Consider the following 24,863-nt stretch of genomic DNA (forward strand, 5'->3'; position numbering starts at 1 on the left):
TCTCGGTCAACACAAATTCTTATGTGGCAAGTTTATAGTAAATGATTAGCTTGTAAAGTATTTCCAAATATCTTGTTACTGAAATAAAAGTCAGTGGCACATGCAAAGTAGGAACTTAGGAAAAAAAATGGTGATTCAAAAGCAGTAAACTAACACTCTTGTCAAGTAGATATTAATGAATATTTTTAAGATGAAAATAAATATTAAAACCCATGAAAAAAATAGAATAAAAGTAACTTTGGTTCATTTAGGCCCTATCCAAAGGTTTCTGAAGTTGATTGAAAGACCTCCTGACTGTTATGGGCAAGATCTTTAGCTACCAGAAGAGTGCAGGGAAGCAGAATGACTTGAACAAAGGACCTAAAAGAAGCAAATGTATCTGAAAAACTCAAACCCTTATGCCACCTGTTGCTGGAAGCATCCTAGCAGAAAACCCAGGCTTGCTCCTCTATAAAGGACTATATATGCGTGCCACTTGTTCCTTTAGTAACCAAAATGCATAGGACTCAATCTCTTCACTGCAACACCAGATAAGTAGATTTTATTCAAATTTGATTTTGAGACATGCTGAGAAGTCTTTCCCAGGACACTTTTAAAAGCTAAACAGACATTCATTGTGCATTGGTCCAGGACTTTCAGTTGCTTGCTTCTGCCCATCCTCTTGCAGGTTGGTTGCAGTGGAAGTCCTGATGTGGAGCTAGTAACCACAGGAGATCAATAAGCATCATACGAGGTACATGCCTACCTTTTGTGTACCTTTCAGTTAATATCAAAGGTCTCAATCTTTTTCTCATTGCAGTTAAGGAGAGTCTGTAAGGCATACAAGTTAAAGGAATGTCCATTGTTTTAGCTTTGATATATTAACTTATACTGTCAGTTATTTAGGTAATTCTTCTGGTTTTTTATGAGTTTAACAAATATGACTACGATTCTCATTTACAGTAATGTTTTCTACTTATTTTTGTGTTTTAAACAAGTTCATTGCTTGGATTTAATTACTTCCCTGTAATGACTGAAGCCCTGCATTGCACAAATGAGAAGCAGAAAAGGAAAATATCTGTAAACAAAATGGATAAAACATGCACAGATAGAGCAAGGCCAAAAAATGTAGTGTATTTTTTTATTTTTCCTTTTTTTTTAAAAAAAACTACTGAAGACAAGCCTTGAGAAGAACAACCAGCATTGTTTTGGATGGTATGTGGGGAATGGATAAAATAAAAGGTGCCTCTGCTCTGTAGACAAACTTGTTTCTCAGATGTGAAAAATACGTCACATATTAGTATTTAATATTCTCAGAGTGTTAGAATAATCCTCAGAATGGCTTGTTTCTATAAGCCTTTGTTAGCTAGTGTTGTCTGGGCCGAATTTGCACACATGTAGTCAAAAGATGTGGCAGAAAATTCTAGTATTTCATACCTTTTAATGTTTTTTTTCTCTAAAATACCCCACTTACTAATAAATGCTAAGAATCAGTACAGGTCAAATAATACTTGGCACTTACTGCAAATTGCTTTACAGCACTTAATTCCTGTAATGATTCTGGGAGGAAGGAGATCAAAGGCTTTGACAGGCAAGCTCTGATGAATCTAGCTGTAGTGGCTTGAGACATCACTATTCTCAGCTGTCTGCTCTTGCTTTCTGGTTAAGATAACCGTCCCAAAAGCAAGTCATGTTGACCATGTGCCTGTGGTGTAGGTAACTACTGAATCACAGTGACGCTTCCACTGTTTCTACTAAATGTATGAATCTCACTTAAAGAATTGGGGAGCTAGTGTCTTCAGCTCTTGCAATTAATTGTTTCTAGGGGAAGTCATGGGACTAAATATTTTTGAACACAAGCTTTAGCACAACAGTTTGTTTTTAACCTTTACTAGCATCATGACAAATCATTGTAGTAGGGGTGAATGTATCTGTTTCATTTGGGAATGAAAATTGCATTTAAAAATAGTTGAGTGGCACCTGGGAAGTCTGTCTCGGTTTTTAATTTCAGGCTAATAATTGCAAAATTAATGGAAGATATGAATCTCAGGGGAGTGGTAGAAAGTAATACACTTACAGTAAATTTTGAATTAAAATTAAGAACCTGAAGAATGTGTGAGAATACATTCACAAATTTTACTGTATGTATTTATATATTTTCTATTGTCAGATGAAACAATCATCCTTGATAGGAAAAACATAAAATTTGTATGTCATCTTTTTACTGACAGCCAAAACTATATTTTTCCACTAAAATATAAAAAAAGTCACCCAATCCCCTAGCAACTAATGCTTTAACAACTCAGTGAACCTGAAAAACCTAGTAACATAAAAGGTTGCTTTGACACTGCTATGGTATTTTTTTATAGCATGATATACTGAGATAATGACTTGGTGATTGTTAATAACAAGACTAAATTGTCAGTTGTGCTGGATTGTGTTCTTCCTCTGCATTACTACTGTTAGAAGGCTGAATGCAGCCTAAGAGAGGAGGTGTAGATGTTCTGTCATTGCTTCTGTTTTCTCTTTTAATATTTAGATCATTGCATTTTGGAGTTTTGCTGAATGCACAATGTGCTATTTGATAAAGGGTCCTAAATTAGATATTAATTTGTGTTGGTCCTTCATTTATGGTTGATTTTTCCATGTTCAATACTGAACTTCCAACTGGAAGTATCTCCCAGAGAAGTGAAATGATGTCAAATGTCTCTAAAATATGCTGTGATGTTGTTATTAATATTCCCTAGAGTGCTTGTAAATTGGGTTAAGGTGTAAATGCAGAAATCAGATTTTTAAAGTACATTTGCTTTTTTTTAAAAAGGTTTTCACATACATAGAAGGGTTGTTTTTATTTTTGTATGAAAATGCCAGTGTATACACACTTACATTTTGTTTCTGAAATGTTTAAGTTGACATAATTAGGAAACATTAAAACTAGTTGAATGGAGACAGGGTGAGCTCTTCTTTCTTCACATTTGATTTTCAGCTCTCATGGTGAACTCAGAGCTTATTTTATATGTGTTTATTTTAAATACTTGCCACTAAAAGACTGCAAAGGCAACAGGCTGCAAAGTGGTCATAGTTTGGTGTGATCTTTAACTTGGTTGACATTTAGTTAGGCTTACAAATATTTATGTATGAGAATCCTATGTAGTTTCTTGTCTATATTACAGAAATACTGCTGTTGAAGTGATGATGGAATAATTTTTTGGATTAAGAAAGCATTACAGATCATAATAGTGCATAGTGAATTGTAGATATAGTACCCACCTATAATTAAAATTTGAAATTCTCTCTTAATATCTGAATTCATTTGTTAGGCTGCTGCTGTTTCTAGATTTCCTGAGTGTAACATTACCTTTTTGCATGATATGGGTATTCATCAGTATCTTCACATGCCACTGAATAATAACCCTGAAGAAATACTGTTTTTCTTAAACAAAGAAAATATTATTCTTTAAAACAAATAAGCAATCATTAGGGCACCCTGATTTGTCTGTTCTGCAGGATTTTGAGATTGCAATTGCTATTGTAGGATCATATCTGCATGCAAGTGTTTGTTTTGGCGCACAAGCCATGCTCATGTTTTATGGTTTTGCTTGTCTGGAGGAAGCCTCAACACTGTTTCCTGCCCAGGACTGGGGTATTGTTAAAGCTGGTTCAGGTGAGAAGCGCTAGCAATGCAACTGCATCTACGCAGCAGGTTGTGCCCCCAGGGATTTTGGGTTCCCCCTTAGCAGCCAGTGTGTGTAAAATGCAGTTCCTAATTTCTCTCTAGTGTTGTGATGCTGAAGTGTTTGTAATCATGTAAATATGAGCTTTTTTTTAATATATAAATGGAGCAAGATTTTCTTGCAGTACCAATGTCAGCTTTTTTAAATGTCATTTTATAAGTTGAACACTTAAAACATTTTGATACATTCACTGAAGTCCCAACTGAGGTATAGCTTGTTATATATGAAGAGATTAAAAAGCTCGAGTTGCTAATATAGATGAATTGCCCTGCTGCAAATAAAAATTACTTGTTTGAATTAATCTGTGCCACAGCAATCTCTTGTGTAGAGAAAACTTGTGCATTTAAGCATAGTTGATTCTAGAAAGTACTCATGCTTTTTCTAAGACTGAAATTAATTCCTAAATTGTTGATTCTGTGAAGGATTGCAAAGTGATAGGAATTTATTAATCCCTTGTCATGTATGCCAAACATATTTTAAAAACACCACTGTGCCGTATCAGGACAACATGCATTTATGTGTTCCACGTAATACTGCTTCATCAGGATTAGTAGGAAAGGCACCCTGGGCAGGTATTAGTCACTGTGGCTTTAATGGAAAAATATTGATAATTTACCTCCTTATTTTGCATGTCTAGAGCTTCACAGATATTCTCTTGTCCGAATTCATCAGTTCATCACATATTTTTGAACAACACTTAAGTTGTTTCCCCTTTGGTTCCAGGTTTTTTGTGCGGCTTGCTGTAGCCTGAAGTGCAAGTTGCTGTACATGGATCGAAAGGAAGCTAGAGTGTGTGTAATCTGCCATTCAGTACTAATGAATGGTAAGTGGAAAGAGAATCTGAGATGCAGCACATCACTGGTTTTGTGTTGAGCTGCAGTGATGATATTTAAAAAAAAAAATCAAAATACTTTATTTGTATGGGTAAGTACGCTAAAACAGCAAAGGCCCTTAAGAGATCAGCGTGGAATCCCAGTGGAGCGTGGGGATTCCTAAACTAAATATGATTAACAGAAGGCAAAAACTGGTAAGGTTGCGATGAGTTTGGAAGCTTTCATTTGTGAGTGCTATACCAGGATTGTAGAAACTGTGATTTTTGGTGTTTTTTGGTTTTTTGTTTTTAATTCAGGAGCCTATTCTCTGTCCTTTGATGCCTGAGTGGATAACCTGTTACACTTTTGTATGGGATGCCAAAGAGAAGAATAATGCAGTTGTGCCTCTTCTAGATTATGCACTATAAGAAATTGGGAAAGTAGTATTTATCCACAAATTAATCCAACTCTTCCTCCTTAACTCCTTGGTGCTAGAGTAGGAGGTCTTGTCTAAGAACCTATCCACAGACATGGACAGCTGAGTTTGGATTATTGCTTTGGGCACATTACTGGAGAGTCTGTCAAACCCAGGATGGTGCTGTGGCTAAAAGCCTCATGTGAACATGGGGCAGATGAGAGAGGTCACAAGTAGTTATGAAGTTAACAAGTAGAACAAACAAGAAGTTATATTACCTATGCTTGGTGTAAGGAAAGACTGTGTTTGGTTTTGACCAAAGGACCATGGAATCTATTTTGTATTTTGTCCTTTATAGTATTAATACTTTACATATGTGTTATAAATATGGGCAAACACAGAGTATTCTTCCCACTATATCTTGAGGCTTCTGAAAATTTCAAGAACTTCCTGAGCTGGCAATTACCTTTGGGTGATTATGCTGTGCAATTGATTTATTTCCATGACATGGAGACAGCTGTTGCTGAAAGGCTCAATGTTCAGTTTTTATGTCTTGAATTGAGAAGGTAGAAAAATTGGATTAGGTTGAGAACGGATCCATGTGAGTGCTTAAATCATGAGAAAACCTGTCTCATCATGAGAAATTCCAGGCGCTCCGTCTTTGGTTTATTAATGGAAAGGTGAATAGGTGACTTGATCTCGGGGTATAAATATATATATGGATAACTGAATCTTGATGGCAGAAGTTACTTCAGTTGTAGAGGAAGGTCTGACGGGCACACTCTAACATGTAGTAGGTAGAATGAGAAGTCAGACAAATTCAAGTTCTAAATGCAAACTTCTAACCGTTGGGATAACTAACTATCCTGATAATTATTGAACAGTTATCATGGAATCTCCATTGCTGCAAATGTTTAGTTAAACTTTGGAGACTTTGATAAAAGATTTCTGCTGCAGTTTTAACCAAGAATTAGTTTGGAAAATTCTGTGTTATGTCAGTGTTCAGACAAGGTAATTTTGATGGTATCTTTACATATTACTGTGTAGTAGATTATATGGGCTGCTGTTTTCAGAAAGATCTGTTAATTTGTTGAGCATCTAACTAAACTTAGAAGCTCATAGCTTTATTTTTTCTCCAAAGAAGTTCAGTATTATGCAGGTTCGGTTGAAAGTCACTGAATGCTTAGTCTTGAGATGAGCATCCAAAATTAGTAGACAGTTTCTGTTATTAAACAGGAAAAATTTTTTTCTGTTTCAAAAAGATTAAAGATTAATCAGTGTGCAGTGGTAGGTTTTAATTATGAATAATTCTTTACTGTAGGCCAAATGTGTAAGGTGACAGGAAATTGTAGGTTGTGATATCTAGAAATTAAAACCGAGTCCTGATGATGATGTTGAAGGGGTGCTAAAGTGTTATGTTTTGAGATGGAGAAATTAGCACATTTCAAGGTGTACAAGAACAACGAATTACACATACACCTGTGTATGGCAAAAGACAGCTGGCTTCTTTTGGTGGTGAGTAGGATTTGTTTTCATCTGGGGGAAGGGAAGAATCTGAAAATATTTCAGTTGAAACCAGAAGTGTTCTTGTAAAAAGGCATAATAAAATTGATCATATTATAATGATTTCCTTTTAAAAGCCTTTCTGTCCTGTTGCCAGGACGGATACACATTAATGGCAGTGAACAGTGACACCACTGCTTGGTTTATTATAGGGAGAGTGCTGTCTGCATAGTTAGGTGTACTTGCCCCGGGGCTACCTCTCTGTTCTGTCCTGCTGCAGTGCTTTGTGATGATGCTTTTGGTTACTGGTTAGTTAACCTGTAGCCTGATTGTATCTGATCCTTCCTGATCCTTGTGGTTTCTTGGTCAGTACAGGTTGTTGGTTTTTTTTTTCCACTCAGTGCAGCAGGTTAAGCATTAATCTTTGCACAGTCTTGGAACCGGGGGTAGGAATTGCACTTCAAAAATAGTTATTTCATTTGGTTGCTCGGTATCTGGTTTGTGTTTCACTGGGGTGTGGGGGGAGGGTTGTATGTTTTCTGGCACTTTTCCATGGCCAGGCTATGTGTTTAATAAGTTTCCAATGCTATTTTTACTGTATTTTCAATTGGTAGATATGCTGAGTTGGCACTTCGCTTGATTTAGAGGCTTTAAAAATGTTCTTTTACCATGTTACGACTTTTCTAATAAAGGGATTCTAGAGATGTAACTTTTCTTTGTGCATTTTTAACAGTTCCTTCTTTCAGGACCTATACTCTAAATGAATACAGAATTGTTGTTAAAAAGTACTTCCATTTAATTAATCTTCTCAAATGGAAATGTCAATACCTTTTCTATAGTCAGGAATTTCACTCTATTGGTTTTGCAGGTTGATGGGAGGAAGCAGGAGGAGTTTATGTTCGGTTGTGTTCTGTTTGGGTTTTTTTGGTGGTCTTATTTTCACCTTGGTTTTCTGATGATTCATAGCCAAAGGAACCCAAAGATGTACATGATTTATTCAGGCTCTATAGCTGCCCTGAGAACATAGCTGGCATGATATTTATGCCTGACTAGAGGACTGCATTTATTTGTAATGTACTAATATGGTTGAAGGTAAAAGCACACATATGAATTTTCTGGTACCTTGCATAGCTACAAGCCTTCCTTACCGATGAAAAAGAAGTAGTACTGTGGAGATACAGTCTGTTTCACTAGCTAGAGGAGAGATTTCCCTGTGATGGATGCTGTTGACAAAGAAGTTTTATGTGCTATTGTTTGGGCAATTGAATTAAGGCTCAAGTCATGCCTTCAGAATTAATAGCATAAGGGGTTTTTTATAGTTAAGACTATAAGTTGTCTATCTATACTGATCTGCCCTGGATATAAAGAAATGCAAGGTGCTTTTTCTTATATACAAAAGATAAACCCATTCAAGTGTCCTGTAGGTTATAAAACATATGAAATAGGAATGTCCATCTGTTCGTACAGTATGATAAATATACATATATAAGAATTGAGTGTTTTCAGTTAAATCTTTGAAGAGGAAACAAAATTAAGCATGAGGAACTAAGCATCATTCAGGTCAAAGTGTATTGTTACAATTTTCAGAAATATTTCTCTATGAACTGATATTTTTATTACACAGGGCCAGTGCTGTTTCTCCTCCTGCTATGGATTTTCTTGCTTAATTACAGTCTCCTGGGCTCTCCTGGGAAGAGGGATGGTCTTTGGAAGGTGGCAGGGTCCATACCTACTGTAGCTGAGAACTTAACACAGCGTTTTGGACTGTTAGATACCCTCCTCTGTGTTCATGTTTCTTGTTCTTTGTTTGCTTTAGCTCAAGCCTGGGAGAACATGATGAGTGCCTCAAGCCAGAGTCCTAACCCTAACAATCCCGCTGAATACTGTTCTACTATCCCTCCTTTGCAGCAGGCTCAGGCCTCGGGCGCCCTGAGCTCTCCGCCTCCCACTGTCATGGTACCTGTGGGAGTTTTAAAGCATCCTGGAGCAGAAGGTAAGAGTACTTTTTTCTTTCAATTTACCTGTAGTAAGGATTTGGAAAGAATGTCTGCACTTCATCCATTCCAAATATTCTAGCTAATGCCAGTTGTGATATTCCTGCCCTCAGTAGGAACATCAAGTTTTTAAGGACAAGTAAACTATTCTCAGCAGATGTGTTTATACATGATGCTGCCATAGGAAATGCAGTAGATGATGTCTTAAGACCCTTCCAGTCCACATTTCTGTATTTATTAGTTTTTTCAGTTTTGCTCTTCTGCACTCAAATTTTCCAGTCAATGTTGCTGTGAGATCTTAAATCCTATTTTTTTATGTTCTGTCTAGTGGCTCAACCTAGAGAACAAAGGCGTGTTTGGTTTGCTGATGGGATATTACCCAATGGAGAAGTTGCCGATGCAGCAAAACTGACAGTGGCTGGGACAACTTCCACAGGAACCTTAGCGGTGTCACACGATCCATCAAAGCCCGTGACCAACAACACTTTATCAGCAGAAGTAAGAAAGCGTTATGCTATTCACCACTCAAAATACCATGCTTGCTTTGGTCGTGAGTAGTATATTAGCTCCTATGGTGATTTCAGTAAGACTGATCTAGGAAATCTGTTGAGGCTTGTCTTAGTATGTTGTACAGCAAGTGTCCTCACTTATTTTAATGTTTGCAGAGTGCTGAAACAACCATATATTTTGAACTGAAATGAACCATCATGGGGCAGAGCACTAAGCAGTATTTGAAGTCTGTGTGCTAGGTGGCTTCCAAGTGTTTGGCTGTACAGCCTGTGTATGAAGGATATTTGTGTAATGCATGTTTTAAGAAAGCTGAGTCATGGTCAGTAAGAAGTTTGAAACAATAAGATTGTCATACCACAAAGCAGAAAAATACTTTGTTTGACACTTCTCATAAAATGATGTATGCAGGAAAGTGCAGATATAATCTAACCATGTTAAATCCACTATACCCTGTGTGAGTGGAATTGAGACTTTGCAAAAAGTTCAGATGGGCATAGGTACATTTAGATTTTGTAAAGGAATGGGTATGTGTGGTGTTAGAGAAGGGAGATGCAGTCTCTGTCTAAGCAGGCTTTTTAGTAATAGTTCACATACAAGAGTCATCACGTGATCATCTACTGTTAAAGAGTCAAATTACTTGGTGCTTCTGGTTCTCCAGCAGACACAGACTCCTTCACCCACATCTAGTAATCTAGTCAGCCAGCTCTTACATTTTTATCTTTATTACTTTTGTAATGTTGTCCTTTCTTGTTGTTTGCTTCTTGTAGACTGATAATGCTTCTGTATTCTCGGGAAATATAACTCAGGTTGGCAGTCCTGTTGGCAGTGCAATGAATCTAATTCCTGAAGATGGTCTTCCTCCAATTCTCATCTCCACTGGAGTAAAAGGAGGTGAGGATATAATTTGGCAGCTAGCTTTTATGCTTACCAGTTGCAATTAACCTAATAGTTACTGTGTTTATTTTAAAAATAAGATGCTGGCAATATGCTGAACATTTGAAGAAATTCACGGCAAGTACTTGTGGCTAAATGTTGTGACAGTCATTTGCACCATTGATCCTTATTAGCATCCAGGAAGAACCCCATCTTGCAATGAAATTACTGAAGAAGTAAAACACAAAGCAAAAAGAAAATTAACTTCAGTCCAGAAATATGTGCTAATTTCTTCACTAATCGGACTGTGGGGAATGTTTCACACAGAGATACATTTTAATTAGCCTTATGAATATTCATGCTTCCCTTCTCTGAAATTCTCTTGGAACATCCGCTCTGTCTGAGCGAGGCATCCCCGAGCGCTGCATTCAATAGCACTACTGCATATCTTGGCCCACAGTGAAGCTTTTAGTAATTGTGATGTCCCCTTCCAGAGTATCCAAATGGAGGAGGATTCAGAAAATTAAAAACTAATTTTTAAAATATTTTTAAAAAAGTATATATTTGTTTATCTGACAATTGCTTTCCACAGTCTGATTCATGACATCCCTTTATACATTCCTGGGATTAAATTATTTTTTCATCTTTGAATTTTTTTATTCCTATTAAATATTTTGCTGATACAGTGCATTTGTAATGTTAAACTGGAAGTAACCTTTTATTGCAGGATAGTGTCAAAATCAAAATGTGAGCAGCATTTAATTTCAAAACAAATCTGTTCCATCCTGGGTTAGCTGATCATATGGGTGCCTGATTATTCAGTCTTCTCCACAAAAAAGGACTGAAACGATACTGTACTTTTCAGCTTTTATGTAGATAACTTCACATAAATTCTATTTTGTATGCTAAGTTGATGTTGTTTCATATGCTGTCACATACTGGATTTTCTTTGCAGCATTTTACCTCTGATATTCTAATTCTATTTAAAAAGACTCCAGAAACATTTTTCACATCAGAAAGAAAAATCACCTTTCTTTCTAGATAATTTTAGCTGGAAAAGTAATACATTTCTTTCAAAATCTGTTTTCATCAGTATAACTATTTTTTGTTAAAACTTAAATGCAGAGTAGATTATAATCACATAGATGAAAATTTTTAATTTGTTAGTCATCTGGGTCTAATCATAGAGGGACACTACAGACATCTTTGAAGTTTCGTGTTGGGATCCATTTTACACTGGATTTAGACCTTCTATGATTTATAAAAACCGTTGTTTTATATAGTGTTCCCCCCTCGGTTATCTTCCTAGTAGCTCATGCACAGAACGTATAAGTTACGTGAGATAGGAATAGACCATGTGTTGGTGTTTGTAGTCCAGGACTGATGTTCTTGTGCTTTACTGTGATATAAATAACAACTTCTTTGTCATTTGGGATTTCAGTTGACACCATGACACATTTCTCAATTTGATTTCCATTTTCTGCTCCAGTTGATACCAAAAAAAGTTGATTTATGAAACAAGCTGCACTTTTCTAAAGGATGTACAGGGGTTATGCACATAAATGCTATTGAAGTTTGAAAATACCAGCCTAGGAAACAATCAATCAAACCAGCAATATTTAAATAAGTTTTTTTTTAAAGGTCAAAAAAATCAAAAAGCGTCAGAACTGGGGTTATTTTATTATAATGTAGAGTACTGTACCAGTAAGTTAAGGACTTCACTGTGTGTTTACTTGTTTCTTTCACAGACTATGCTGTAGAAGAGAGACCTTCTCAGATCTCTGTCATGCAGCAGCTGGAGGATGGTGGCCCTGACCCTCTTGTATTTGTTTTAAATGCTAATTTGCTGTCCATGGTAAAAATAGTAAATTGTAAGTTTTTATTATTAAATAAGGCTTGGGGTATGAGAGGGGAAATGTTATATATATTATTAGCAGGAACAGCAGCATTTTTATTTGGTAGGATAGTCTCTGAAAATGTGCATGGATTGAAAACTTTGTACTTAGCCATATTAAGTTAAATTACAAAGGCTCTTTTCCAGTGGTTTAGACATCAATACAGATAATTTTGTGTAGAAAATATAAACTAGACTGATAGAGCCTCCAGTCTCAGGTTTGGAGATGGGTGTGTCCTGTCCAACTTGGTAGGGCAAGGTATTTTCACTTGTTCTTCCTTTGGTTGCTTAACTCATTTCCCTGTCATGCCATTCTGGAAAAAGCAGATAGGATCCTATGCAGGTTCCATTCCACTGTGCACCTCTTCTATCCTTTTCTATACTGTGCATGTGTGCATGTGTGTGTGTATGTGTGCTGAAGGAGGGAGGAATGAATGGGGAGGCATACAGATAGCTTCTCATGTTAGTAGCTCAGTTGATCTCTGCTGAATAAGAAAACATTATTTGAGAAATTGAGGACAGTTTTGCAGTAAAATGTTTTGGTTCTGTGAGAAGTTTATACGATAAATTAAGATGTTGTTTACAAACCTTTCAGCATCTGGATAGATAGCGGTACAATTTTTTACATACATACATATCAAAATGTCATTAGTATGCATATATATACATATTAGATGAAAGATTTTATTTCAGTAACTTAGTATTCTCAACAAATGAATTGCGAAGCTTAGAGCATGTGTCATCACTAACATTCATGTGAAGCAGAACAACACAGTAACGTCTCATGAACACACCTGACATCCAGCTATCCATCTTAAGAGCGAGAGATCACTTTCTGAAACCGGTTTAGCTGTCAGGATCATGATACGCACAGCCAACAGCCTGGCCTTTTCCCAGGTTCCTTCATTCCCATTTAAATCCTGTCCTTTAATATGGATACAGAAACTGCTGAAAGTCTGCTCTGTGGTGTTAATGCCAAGATCTGACTGGGAGCTGTAGTGGTCTGGCTCTTCCTTAGCCGTAAACTGGGAATTATTGAGCTGCTTTTGCTTTGGATATGCTTGCTTGCAAGATAACAGATTTAGAACCTAATTTGTCCGTGTAACAGATACCACAACCAAACATGCTGTAAAACTGATTCTTGAAAGAGCTATCTTCCTGTAGTGAAATTTAGGCATATTTTATGAAACTCTGATCTTCTGTTCTGATACATGCTTTCCTCTCTGCAGATGTGAACAGGAAGTGCTGGTGTTTCACTACAAAAGGCATGCATGCAGTGGGGCAGTCAGAGGTAGTCATTCTCTTGCAGTGTTTGCCTGATGAGAAATGTTTGCCTAAGGATATCTTTAACCATTTTGTGCAACTTTACCGGGATGCCTTAGCAGGTAGGAATTCTCTCTGTTAAAAATGGTTTGGATAGATGATTGTACTGGGTCAGATACTCACATTTTTGTCACTTAGCAAATGGCTATTTTTGTATAAAAAGAAAATAAAAAGAGAATAAGGATCAAAGCTGATAGGGGGCTGAGTTGTTATTGGTTATTAGTATCCAGTGTTATATTCATCTCACCAAATAAAAGTATTAATGAGGTGCTGGTAAGCTGGGGAGCTGCTGCAAAGATCTTCCAGCCTTCCTCTGGGTGCCAGCAGAACAAAGAAGTTTGGGCTATAAAGGCCATGCATAGACTATTACAGCAGTGGAGCAGGAGGACTCTGCCTATAACAACTTTTTGTGTTCAGCAGCCATTGCTGACTGTCTGCTCTGGCTGCTTCTGCTAGGTGCTGGGGTAAGAACTTGAGTACGGCTAACGTATCTGAAATTAGTACTGTAGTTCATTTAGCAGTAAGTGTAGTAGGATACTCAGCAGAGCTTATGGTACACTAATGACATTGCTTCTAATAATTTTTTTTTCAGCTTGAACTCAGGGTAGCTTTTTTAAAGATACAGAAAGAAAATTTTGAGAATCCTTGTGGATAGTATGTTAAATATCCCCAAACCAGGTAGCTCAGAAATTTAATTTCCACAGTGTGTGTGTCTATTGCCACATTATGGAGATACTATTTATATTATAAAGTAATACAAATATATATGTATCTGTATGCCTGGAATGAATTATAGGGCATTGCAGAAATCATCCCTGAATTCTTAATTTTAGTATCTCAATTGCAAGATTGTATTACGTAAACTTTTACACATTTTACATTTGCTAAGTAAATGGGCTTCCACTTTTAGCTATTGTTGGACCTTAGAATTCAAAAAGTATTGCATAAGGAAAAATGCAAGTATTTGGTTCCACTGATTAGAAAATAAAGCTAGTTTTCCAGAGGTGAAATTGGATCACATTAAGGTTATATACTGAAAATACATTTACCAAGGGTTCTGCTTATCATTTGCAATGCCTTTGGAGTGACTGAATCCAACACTTTAATAAAATAATGAAAAAGATCTTTGCTTCCTGAAACATCTTGATACAACAAAGGTCAGTTTGTCCAGAGAGGTTGCCAGGTTCAGAATGTACTATTATCACATGTCATAATAGACCTCATGTACACTGGAAACAAATACATTTCCAAACCTCACTTCATTTGCAATGCTTTATCTTCTAATTATGATGTTATTCAGAGGGAGATGGATATGAAAAATTGTGCACGTGTGTGTGTGTATGTATGTATATATATATATATTGCAGATATAAATCCAGCTTGGTGTGTATATTGCAATGAAGTTCTGCATAATTACACTACAGAAATACATAATTTATAACTCCTACATAATGTATTTGGAATTCTTTTTTTAGTGCTCTAGTGGTAGTAATTTGATATCCTACAATTGCACTGGTGCAAAGAGGTGCTTACTATTGTACAATCCTTAATCAGAAACCAAATTTCACTGTTTAAGAATTCCACTGTGTAATGTTCTTTTGGTAGGATTTGCTCCATGTTGTATTTCAGACATGTAGTAGGAGCAGATAGACACCTTGACTTGCTATATAATACCAAACTGCACTGAAGTTTTTGTCAGACATAGCACCTTGATAAATTCCCATAGCATTTTGTAATGCACTCTCTCAATATCCATCCTTTTTTCTTTCCAAGTCATGCGTGTTTGAGAGGGAGAAGTATTTATTAGCATATTTGCAACTCTGGCTGTTTTAAACGTCATTCAGGATATGATGCTGTAGGGGTTTCAGTTTGGTGGCTGTAATCCCTTGGAAGTGGTTAGAAGTTTGCATGCTGTTGTAGATGGAGCCACGCTTCCAAAGTTGTTCATTTCTGAGGTACTGCACCTCTCTTGGCAATTAGATGATAGACATCTAGAGTAAACGAGAATTCCCATTAGAAGTTAGAGACTATTTAAAACCCTGCCTCACTGTTTCATTTTTCATTATATAATATATTGGTTTAACTTTATTTTGCCATCAGGAAATGGAAATAAATTCTGTGGATGTTTTTTATTTATCTCCTTTAGTAAATGTTTTCTTAAAAACAGTCATAAAACAAAAAGGCATATAGTATTTTTTATTGAAATTTTGTATTGAAATTTACGTTTAGCTATGTTGATTTTGTTTTGGAGTGATTTGGGGTTTCTTGTTGTTTTTGTTTTCAGCTGAAAAATACAGCATTCCCCTTTTGTTTATTTAATTAAAGCCCATATCTATAGCAATTTTTGTTTTCATGAGTCACATTTATTTACTCGCTCTTCTTGCTCAAGTTTGAATTCTGCGTTCAAGCCTGGAAGCACAAATTTACGTGTACTCATGCCTATTCCCAGATGTTTCTGCTTTCCTCGGAGGATAACTTGTTTCTTGAGGCTGAGTCCTGTCCTCTGTGCTAGGTATTGCTCTCAGCTGTTTGCAGAGTATGGTTCTAGCATGTGCAGGTAGCGCCAGAGGAGCCCAGGCCTCAGACCTGCAGGCAGGAGCACTTAGTCCCTACATGCAATGCTTTGCAGTTTGTCCTTCAGATTCATCTCCTGTTTCAGCATGGGTAAGATGTCAGTCTGGTGCAGCACTGCCCTGAAGCTTCATTAGTTTTCTTATAGGAAGTCCTCAACCTCAAGCTATGGTCTGGTGTTAGGACTTTATACTTGTAAAACAACGGAGAGATTTTGAAGGAAAAATGGCATTTTTCACTATAGGTTGTATGCATCAGAGTTATAATAAATTGTAAAGTTGTTAATTAAGGCAAGTATTAATGGCTGTTCAGTTTCCATCACTTTATTTTTCCTCTGGCCCCTCTGTCATCAAGCTCCCTGCTGTGTTGCTTTTCTTGTTTTGAAATTGAAAGCTAATGATTTATGTTGTGGTTGTAGTAGTTGTACTGTTGTAGTAGTAATCCCATGATTATCCTGGTCTGTTGGCTATAAGCCTGGCAGGAGGTCTAGTGAATGGAAAAATGAGAACTTCTGTCCATCTGAATGGGTACTTTGAAGCAGTTAGATGTGTTAATATAGAGCTGCCAGATATGCCCTAGTACATCAGCTCTTTGGTGGAATACAATAAATGCTACTGTTACTTTTGTAGTGAAAATGCAAATCTGGCAACTGTTTGAAATGGCTTTGTGATTGCCCTGGTTTGTGGGATATTCTGGGTGAGGGTGGCTCTATCCCAGTCACAGGTTTGTGTATTTTTAAACCTGCCTGGTTTTAATTAAATAAGGTGGTAGCTAATACAGCGTAGATCTATAAAGAAGCCCATGTAGATGTTCTGAACAGAGAACAGGTTAACTGAGTGTATAATACACCCCTGCAAGTGTAATGTGGAAAGATGGATACAAAATTAAACATCATATAAGGTGTGAGAGTGATCGTGGAAGACTGCCACAGGCTAGTCTGAGGAAGTTTTGGATGCTGGTAACTGCTACTCACAGTGATAGTAAGTGAAGCATTATGTCCCTTGTCAAGATAAGTTCTTTCCAAATTACTTGCTGATGTGTTTCAGTAAAAAGATGCTGAGTATGGTCAGAACTTTGAATGTTGGATTTCATATGTTTTTTCCTTAATGTTGGCATCTGCTACGGATGTGTTGTGCCATCAAGTTACATTCATGGTCTTGTCTCTTCTGTGTCTCTTTATGGCTCTTGGTGCGGTAGTGACTGGGTTTGTATTGCTTTTCCAAAGAGTATGTGCTCATTTGCTCTTGAAGAAAATCCATCTGGCAAGATTGTTCCCAGGTGAATATTGCTTTGAATCTCTTGCTACAGAACCGGGATGCTTGGGTTTTCAGGATGCTGGCATGGTGGTTGGTACTTGGCAGTTCTTGGTTGTTACGGATGACAGTGGAATGAGGCTGAGCAGATGCAGCTAGCTTCCCCAAGCCACATATGTATGCTTTCCCTGAGACTGGATGCTAATACCAGCTTTTTGACCTGGGATTAACCAAAAGATATGAAGCATACATTAGGAATTTAACCTCACTGTTTTTGGTAAAAGCACCTAACTGGCTTCACCGCATATTGAGGGCAATAAGCAAATGCAGGAATCTTTGTTTCTTTACCTTTCCTGGTATAAACTATTTTATTTGAGTCCAGAAGGGATTGCCAAACTCATATGCAAAGTACATTGTTCATCAGAGAAAGATACCTAAGTGAAGAATTCAAAACAGCATGGGTCATGACTGAAGAGAAAGTCACATCACTGGGTAAAAGCATGTTTTTTTAAAGGACTTTATAGAGCTGCTTAGGATTTAAAGTCAAGGATAACCCAGCATAACCGAGAAGAGAATAAGTACCGACCTCCTGCAGAGCTGCTTTAGATGCATCATGCACACTTAAGGCACTTCCTAAATAATGTCAATTGTCTCATGTCAGGTGCTGGAACCTAATATAAGGAAAGGCACCTTTCTGTTCACTTCGAGATTACCTCTTTAGAAAGGAAGTTGTGATATTTTGCAAATGAAATTACATGCTTTTGAGAAGAATAGCTTTTTTTGAAGGTTTTTCTGACAGCTGCATTTTCTCTACAAGCTTCTGAAACACAGTTCTATGCCTAAAATTTGTAACAGTGCAGTGGTTGGGTTTGACCATGTCAAGCTGGTAATAGCAACTTATCAGTGGGGCCTTGACTTGGAACCACCTTCAAGACGTGGCAGGAAAGGCTGACAACCCCTGGTCAGTGCAGAAATGTTTGTGGGACAAACCCAAAGCCCAAAGAGGCTTTTTGACTTGGGTTTGCTGGTTGAAAAGGGCACTAGAGAGGTGTGTAGGAAAACACTTGCTTGATTCTTCCCATGCTCTCCACATAGCAGGCTCTTGCATGCTGTTATAAATAATGAATTGCAGCACAACTACCTAATCCCAATAGTTTGTCCTCTTAGTAGTGGTAACCTATTGGAACTTGCACTGTGCGAGCTGCTTGTGTCAAAAGGAGTAATTTATAACGCTGTGGCTTATGGTAGCAAAGTGCTGAACAGCTGAGTTGCAGATTCCACTCTGAGGGTTTTTTTCATGTTTCTGTTGGCTGAAAAAATTCCTGTTAAGGCATCCCACGCGTGTGAGCCTTGAAGCTCCATCTCCTGAAACGGAAAAAATAAGTAGTCGTCCCCTTCTGCTGCAGCACTTGGCATCAGTCACAAGTGGAAATGTCTGATTGCTTTGTCATCCCAGTGGGCAGTACCGCACATCTCAGAACTATACAGTATTGTACAGCTTCACTTTGCCTAGCCTCTTTCACACAGAAAATACTTCAGAAAAGGGTGCAGAATTCAATTCAGTTTAGCAGTTCATACACTTCATACATTTTAAGGTTAGAAAGGATTATTATGGTCATGTTGGAACCGAGAACCTCACCAAGTAATTTTACTATCATCAGGCCTGTAGCTTCTATTTGGGTAAGAACAGATGGGAAGGGAAAAAGGAAGTATAAATGAAGAAGAGGAGATTAGTGAGGGTAGGTGGGAACTGCAATAGCAAAAGGGTGGAGTTGATATAGAAAGGTGCCAGCAGCTATTTTAGTTAAGTGAAAATCTTTTTCATGAACACCAATTGATACATTGGTTTGCGCTCACTAGCAAGATGCCTGAGTTGGTGCATCAGCAATGTATTCCCTGAGCAGGCAATAGTGTCGCAGCACAGGCTGACAGAGAAATGTATTTGCATATGGGCAGGATCAATGATTTTCAGCAGCTGACAACATTTGATGTGGCTCTATTAATCATGTTAGTCCTTCAGTTTGACTGGTAGCTACTTTTCATCAAGTATGCTCAGCTGAGCATTACAGAAACTGTAGCCACTATAAGAGTTCTGGAATATGATCTGGGTTGGTGGTGTCAGCTCTTGCTTGTGTGTATCTGTAAAATTACAAATCAGCTTCACAGGATAGTGGCAAGCTACGAATGAGCCACGCTTTGCCATGGGGTGCCAGGGTGCTGAAGCCTGTCACCATTTAACAGAGAATGTGAGAGTTTAGTTTGTGCAGCACCTTGTGGGTACAGCAAAAAAAAAAAAAAAATGCCACTGAAGTGCCCACAAATTTGAATAGCAAGGAAACCCCTGAACTTATTTGTTAGTTGGAGTACAAAATGGAGACTTTCGTTTACAGACCTGCCAGTAGCTATATTTAAAGCTGGAGGTCCCAAGGTCATGTGAAGGAAGCAATACTTGGTGGTGATTGTGCCAAGGTGGTCTGGAGGCATGCAAAGTATCAAGGGCACATCTCCGGAGTGAGGGCAGGAAGAGCTGTATTATTCTCATGCTGGCACTGGCTTCGTGGAGACTTGCTATGACTTGGGACTTTCATAGGGGTTCAGTGTAAAGGACAGACTTGAAAGGACTCATTGGTTAACCTTTCCTTTGCTGGTCAAAACTGTACCTCCTGTATTTATTTTTCTTGCATTTGTAAATGCTTGTGTATGATTTTTAGGCAGTTTTGCAGTATAAAAATAGAGAAGGCTTAACTTGAAGATCATACTTGTCTTACTGAGGATGTAAAAGTTGCACTTCTGTGACTCATGTTTTTACTTACCTAAAACCTAGTGTTTGGCTGTCTCCTGTGTGTAGAAGGGAGAAACCCCCCAGTTACTGTCCTCTTGATGTGCGTGTTGGAGACATGCACATCACTACCTTGGGTTCAAATACAAACACTCCATCATGAGGTGGTGGAGAAAGAGCAGAAACTCCTACTTAGCAGTCTCTCTGTCTGCAGGTGGGAAAGCCTGGGATTACTGCAGAAGCCCAGGAGGCCTGCATGAGTGCCTCAAACACATGCGATTCCTCAGGAGTGGTGTGATCAACCACACCATGCTCTCTGAAATTGTGTTTTTCTTTGAGAGCAAATCAGCGCTATTAATATCCACATCTTCCTATGGAGGATTGTGATCAGCTGTTCTGTACATTATTTGCATGCCGTTGTCATTTCATAAAAGGAATCACACCATGGTTCTTTGCTTCGATGTTAAATGCAGTATTGGATGCTATAATAATCTAATCAACATTCAGATTAATTTAGCCATTCCAGTGTAAACATTTTTTGAAATTAACAGCATCAAAGAATAAAAATGTGAGTAAAAATTAGTGATGTTTCTCCCCTGTGTCTCTCTCAGTTGCATTCTACATTAAGTATACTAATTACATAAACACTCTTTTGTGTAATTCTTTAAAAGACCCAGATCTTCAATATGTGTCTGAGCAGGCACCCCAGTGGTTTGCCTAAATGGAAGGACAACCAGTGAGCATTAATTGTTGACCAGGTGCACATCTCTCCTTTAATCGCAGCTGGGTCTAAAAGTTTATTTCGGTCAACAGCAGCTTCTGCAGTGGAAATCCCTTGAATATCTGGAAGACACTGAAAACAGGCTTTCTTTGGGTGCTTTTGTAGTGCTAGGGGGAGGTTGGAGGTACCACTTCCTTAGCAGCAATACTGGCCTGAGCTATCCTTCCTCTTCCCTGGCCTATCCCCGGCTTGCATCATACCCTCCGCTACACTGCCTCTGCTACTTGAAACAGGCAGATCTCTGTGGAACAGGCAGATCACAGAAATGGTTGAGGCTAGTCTCCCTGCCTGCTCCCCCAGGAGAGGTGGTAGGTCTGTGGTTGTACGTACTGTTCTGGTAACACTTGCAGACATGGCTTAGTCAGGCAGGTGCAGAAATGAAGGTATGTGTGCATGTTCCTACAAACTGACTTCCTACCAGTGATAGTCACTGAGTATGTGTATCACCAAAGGTGGATCAACCAGAGATACCATGGCTTTGGTGGCTCTAGTCTACAGCAGTTATTCCGTAAAAGACTACACACTTTTGCACAGGAGGTAACCTGAGCCCCCGTGTGCAGCAAATCATTATTTCTTGTGTGATTAATAGACATTAGTGCTTCAGGAAGCAAAGGGAGTTTAATATGGAATTTTTTTTCCCTTCTGAAAAACTTTAAATTCTTGATACACGTCTCAATCTAGTGAAGTAATGAGCATTTTTGTTCATAGGTAACGTTGTTGGCAACCTGGGGCACTCCTTTTTCAGCCAGAGCTTCCTTGGAAGCAAAGAACATGGCGGGTTCTTGTACGTTGCAGCTACGTATCAGTCCCTGCAAGACCTGGTGCTCCCAACCCCACCATACTTGTTTGGCATCCTCATTCAGAAATGGGAGACTCCCTGGGCTAAAGTGTTCCCCATTCGGCTGATGTTGAGACTTGGAGCTGAATACAGACGTAAGTAACATGCATTCTTTTAGCTGCAATTATTTCTGCAGGAGAATATATTCCAGTTTAGAGCACGCATACCCAGCCCTAAATTGTTACCTGTCAAAGCCACGCAAGCTTAAACAGGCAAGTAAAAATTATCTTTTATACCCACACTGCATCCAGCTGACAGCACAGCAGTACTGAGGTTGTGATATGACCTACAACCTTTTTACAACTGTAGTAGCTGATCAGAGAGATTTTTGTGGAGACAAATCTAGTTCTGAGCAGCTGTTTGTAGTTCATTTAGTGACCTGAAATAGAGTTATGTGCAGAACAAGTCTGATTTAGCTGGTGTAGTTAGGACAAGGGAGAGCCTTTGAGATGTTAAGCTCTTTCCATGCTGAAATGAAAGAGCTTTTAGGTTTTTAAAACCACGCTCATTTTCCAGAGAATAACCGTATGTGTGCAGGGGCAACTGACGTGGCAATTTGTTGCAAAAATTCTGTTGCCACTAGTAACAAATAAGGTGGAGAGAGTGTTTCAGCTGAACAAAATCTTAGCGTGAAATTAGCATAAATTTAGGATAAAATCTTTTTCAAAAGACACTTGCCATTGCTGGGGCAAAGAGATTATTGGAAGTCTGTCCACTATGATGGGCCAAAAATTTGTTGTCTTGCTCAACTGCTGTTTTAATTGGCAAATTGGTAAATCTGAATTACTATGAAAATGGTCTGTTGTTAATTTTTCTTTCAAAACTTTTTAACAAAGTAAGTTTTAGAATATGCTTTATAGGGATTTGTAAATTTAACTTGTGATGTTTAGGGAACATTGGGAATTTTTCACAAAATACCTATGTTACTGGAGAGGAAAAAGAAAAACCTTCAAAATTTGCTTTCTAAGGATGAGGACTGCAGGTTAAACTTGTCCAAAGAAACATTACTGTTAAAGGTGTGTAAGTTTTTGTGTGTATTCATGAGGTTTTTAAGCAGTGTATTTATTCTCATCAACATTTAGAAAAACAAAGATGCTCATATTTTGGATGTGACATCTGTTTTTGAGCACAGAAACAAATGTTTTGATATTCACAGACAGAAGTACCTGCTCTGAGTATGTTGGTAAGCTGCGGTTTGAATCACTTCTATAGCTGTGGTTTGGATTTAGGCATATTCACTTCTGCTGTGACAGCTGCGACTGCAGATTACTTCCTCAATCCCCTCTTGGAAGGGGCTGCATTTGTGTCCCAGGTTTCCTTGGATACATCCTCTTTTCTGGTGGAATTGTCAGATTTTGGCCATTTGTCCAGTGCTGCTGTATGCACAGCAGATCAGATGCAGGAGTCACTCTGGGTTGCTAGATGTCCAGAAAACATCTGCTGAGCATCTGCAGATCAACCGCACAGCTCAAGCACAGGGAATTCAGTGCATCTGGGACGTAGCTGCGCTGCTGTATGCAGCCAGAGTGGTAGATATGGGAAATTCAACACTTCCTGGTGCCTCAGGACACTGTTTGTGAGTTGGTCAGCTGTATGGTGCATGTGTAGGAACTGTGATGCTTTTCAGATCTTGCATCAGTATGCAGAAGCTGGAGCTTTCTGCTCAGCTTCTATCAGGAAATTCTGATGAAGTTATTCAAACCTGCTGAGCATTTTGCAGCCCCTTCTGACTACACTGGGAACTGTGAAGATGTGCGGCATTTTGGGAAATCAGACTGAGTGTTTGCCTGAGGATAGTTAGGATCCTTCCTTCAAACATGCATTTAGAAAACCTTGGCATTACATATTACTGCATGAGTCATGTTTCAAGCACTGTTATGGCTTCTGCTGCAACATAATGTAATGTAGCCATATCCATACACTACGCTTTGAATTGCATCATAGATGTTTTACAAGTATGGCTAAGTCAGCCAAGGAATGCAGATATTTTGCATTGCTGACATACCATAAATGTCCTTTTAATTGTTTTTGACATAATTCTGTAGAGAATTTGCCATGTTCTTATGAAATCATGAAAACAGAAAAGGAAATAGTCTGTATTATCACTTGAATGTTACACGTCAGCCACAGAAGCTGAAGGCTAATGATGCTATAGTGGAGAGCAGCAGGATGGTCATAAAAAAGGAAGAAGCCATTTTCAAGTAGTAGCCTGAGAAAAGCATTTAGAAAGGTCATCTTTGCAATCAGTGTCCAGATCGCTAGGTTCAGTCTTGCAGTGTGGCACTTGTAAGCATTCCACGTAATTCTTCTTATTGTTTCTAGTGCAGTGGACAAGGAGCCATGACATGTGTAAGGTGCATTATAATGTTAAACCCTACTTCCCTTTTGCTTTTTAAACTCTGGTCTTCTTTCCAGTTTCTTCTTTTGCTGCTGCTTACCATATTCAACAGAGGAGATTGTATTTGAGTCTGTTTTTGCAGAATCTCAGTATGTAAGTTTCAATCTGACCTTTTCTGTTTTATTTTATCCTAGTTTATCCATGCCCACTTTTTAGTGTCAGATTTCGTAAGCCTTTGTTTGGAGAGACTGGACACACGATTATGAACCTTCTTGCGGTAAGTGCTGAGAATGAGTTTGCACGTTCTATCTGTGTGAATAGATAAATGTGGGGAGAACTGTACTCCTGTTGCACAGAGTAGCTGGCATGCTTAGAAGATGACAAGAAGAAATAGTGGGCATTTGGGTGAATTTACCTGCTGTTACTGATATTGGATGTTAGCTTTCAACAACCTAGTGAATTGTAAAAAGGTACCCAAATCAACATCCAAAACCTGGCCACCTGAGAATGTTTGGATCTTGAAACAAGTGCATTAATTGCTCAGATTCCTTCCTCAGAAGTGCTAGGTCATCAGTGTGCAGTCACAGCTCTCTGATTATACAGCGCTTCAACTGAAGCAAAATTATTAGCTCTTCCTACTTTGCTAATATTTTCAATATAGAAAATTCTCTTTGATGCATGACTTAATCTCACTGCTAGAAAGACTAATAATTCTATCCAGTAATGTAACAGAACACAGAGAGTGAATTTTCTTATATAGAGTGATGACATTCAAGGCTGGAGAATATTAATTTTGATGTAAGAAAATCAGTGAAATGGCTAACAGTCATGATGATGTTTTTTCATTTGTGTACTTTGATTACGCAGGTTACGAGCTGTGATGTCTCCTTCCCTCCCTGCCTTTCAGTCACTGATTACAATTATTTTAATGGGCTGACTAGTAGTCACTAGGATAGTTATGAAATGTTATTTCATGTCTGTCATGTCTATGTCATAACATCATAACAGTGTTAATGATGATCATCATGCCTAACTTTTAAAAACTTGTTTTACTTACCAGGACTTCAGAAATTACCAGTACACGCTGCCTGTGGTCCAAGGTTTAGTGGTTGATATGGAAGTCAGAAAAACCAGCATCAAAATTCCTAGCAACAGATACAACGAGGTAATGCTTGTAAAAAATACATTTGTGTACAGTTTCTTTGTGGCTGGAGGACCTGGGATCTAAAGGAATTTTATTTTATTCACTACTACTAGGGAAAACTG

At 38.1% G+C, this 24,863-nt stretch overlaps 1 protein-coding gene across 4 annotated transcripts in view; it reads left to right on the plus strand.

Moving 5' to 3' along the window:
• The window catches only part of ZFYVE9 (zinc finger FYVE-type containing 9), a 63,827-nt gene that overhangs the window by 27,277 nt on the left and 11,687 nt on the right, over nt 1–24,863 (plus strand). For all 4 annotated transcript variants that reach the window (XM_075508768.1, XM_075508767.1, XM_075508769.1 and 1 more), the window contains 9 exons: nt 4,437–4,536; nt 8,260–8,436; nt 8,766–8,935; nt 9,715–9,838; nt 11,569–11,691; nt 12,944–13,099; nt 21,130–21,354; nt 23,792–23,874; nt 24,658–24,762. In XM_075508768.1, coding sequence (XP_075364883.1) covers nt 4,437–4,536; nt 8,260–8,436; nt 8,766–8,935; nt 9,715–9,838; nt 11,569–11,691; nt 12,944–13,099; nt 21,130–21,354; nt 23,792–23,874; nt 24,658–24,762 — 1,263 coding nt within the window. The remainder of the gene's footprint in view (nt 1–4,436; nt 4,537–8,259; nt 8,437–8,765; nt 8,936–9,714; nt 9,839–11,568; nt 11,692–12,943; nt 13,100–21,129; nt 21,355–23,791; nt 23,875–24,657; nt 24,763–24,863) is intronic.

The sequence above is a fragment of the Mycteria americana genome, chromosome 7 (assembly GCF_035582795.1).
Source record: "Mycteria americana isolate JAX WOST 10 ecotype Jacksonville Zoo and Gardens chromosome 7, USCA_MyAme_1.0, whole genome shotgun sequence".
NCBI classification, from domain to species: Eukaryota; Metazoa; Chordata; class Aves; order Ciconiiformes; family Ciconiidae; genus Mycteria; species Mycteria americana.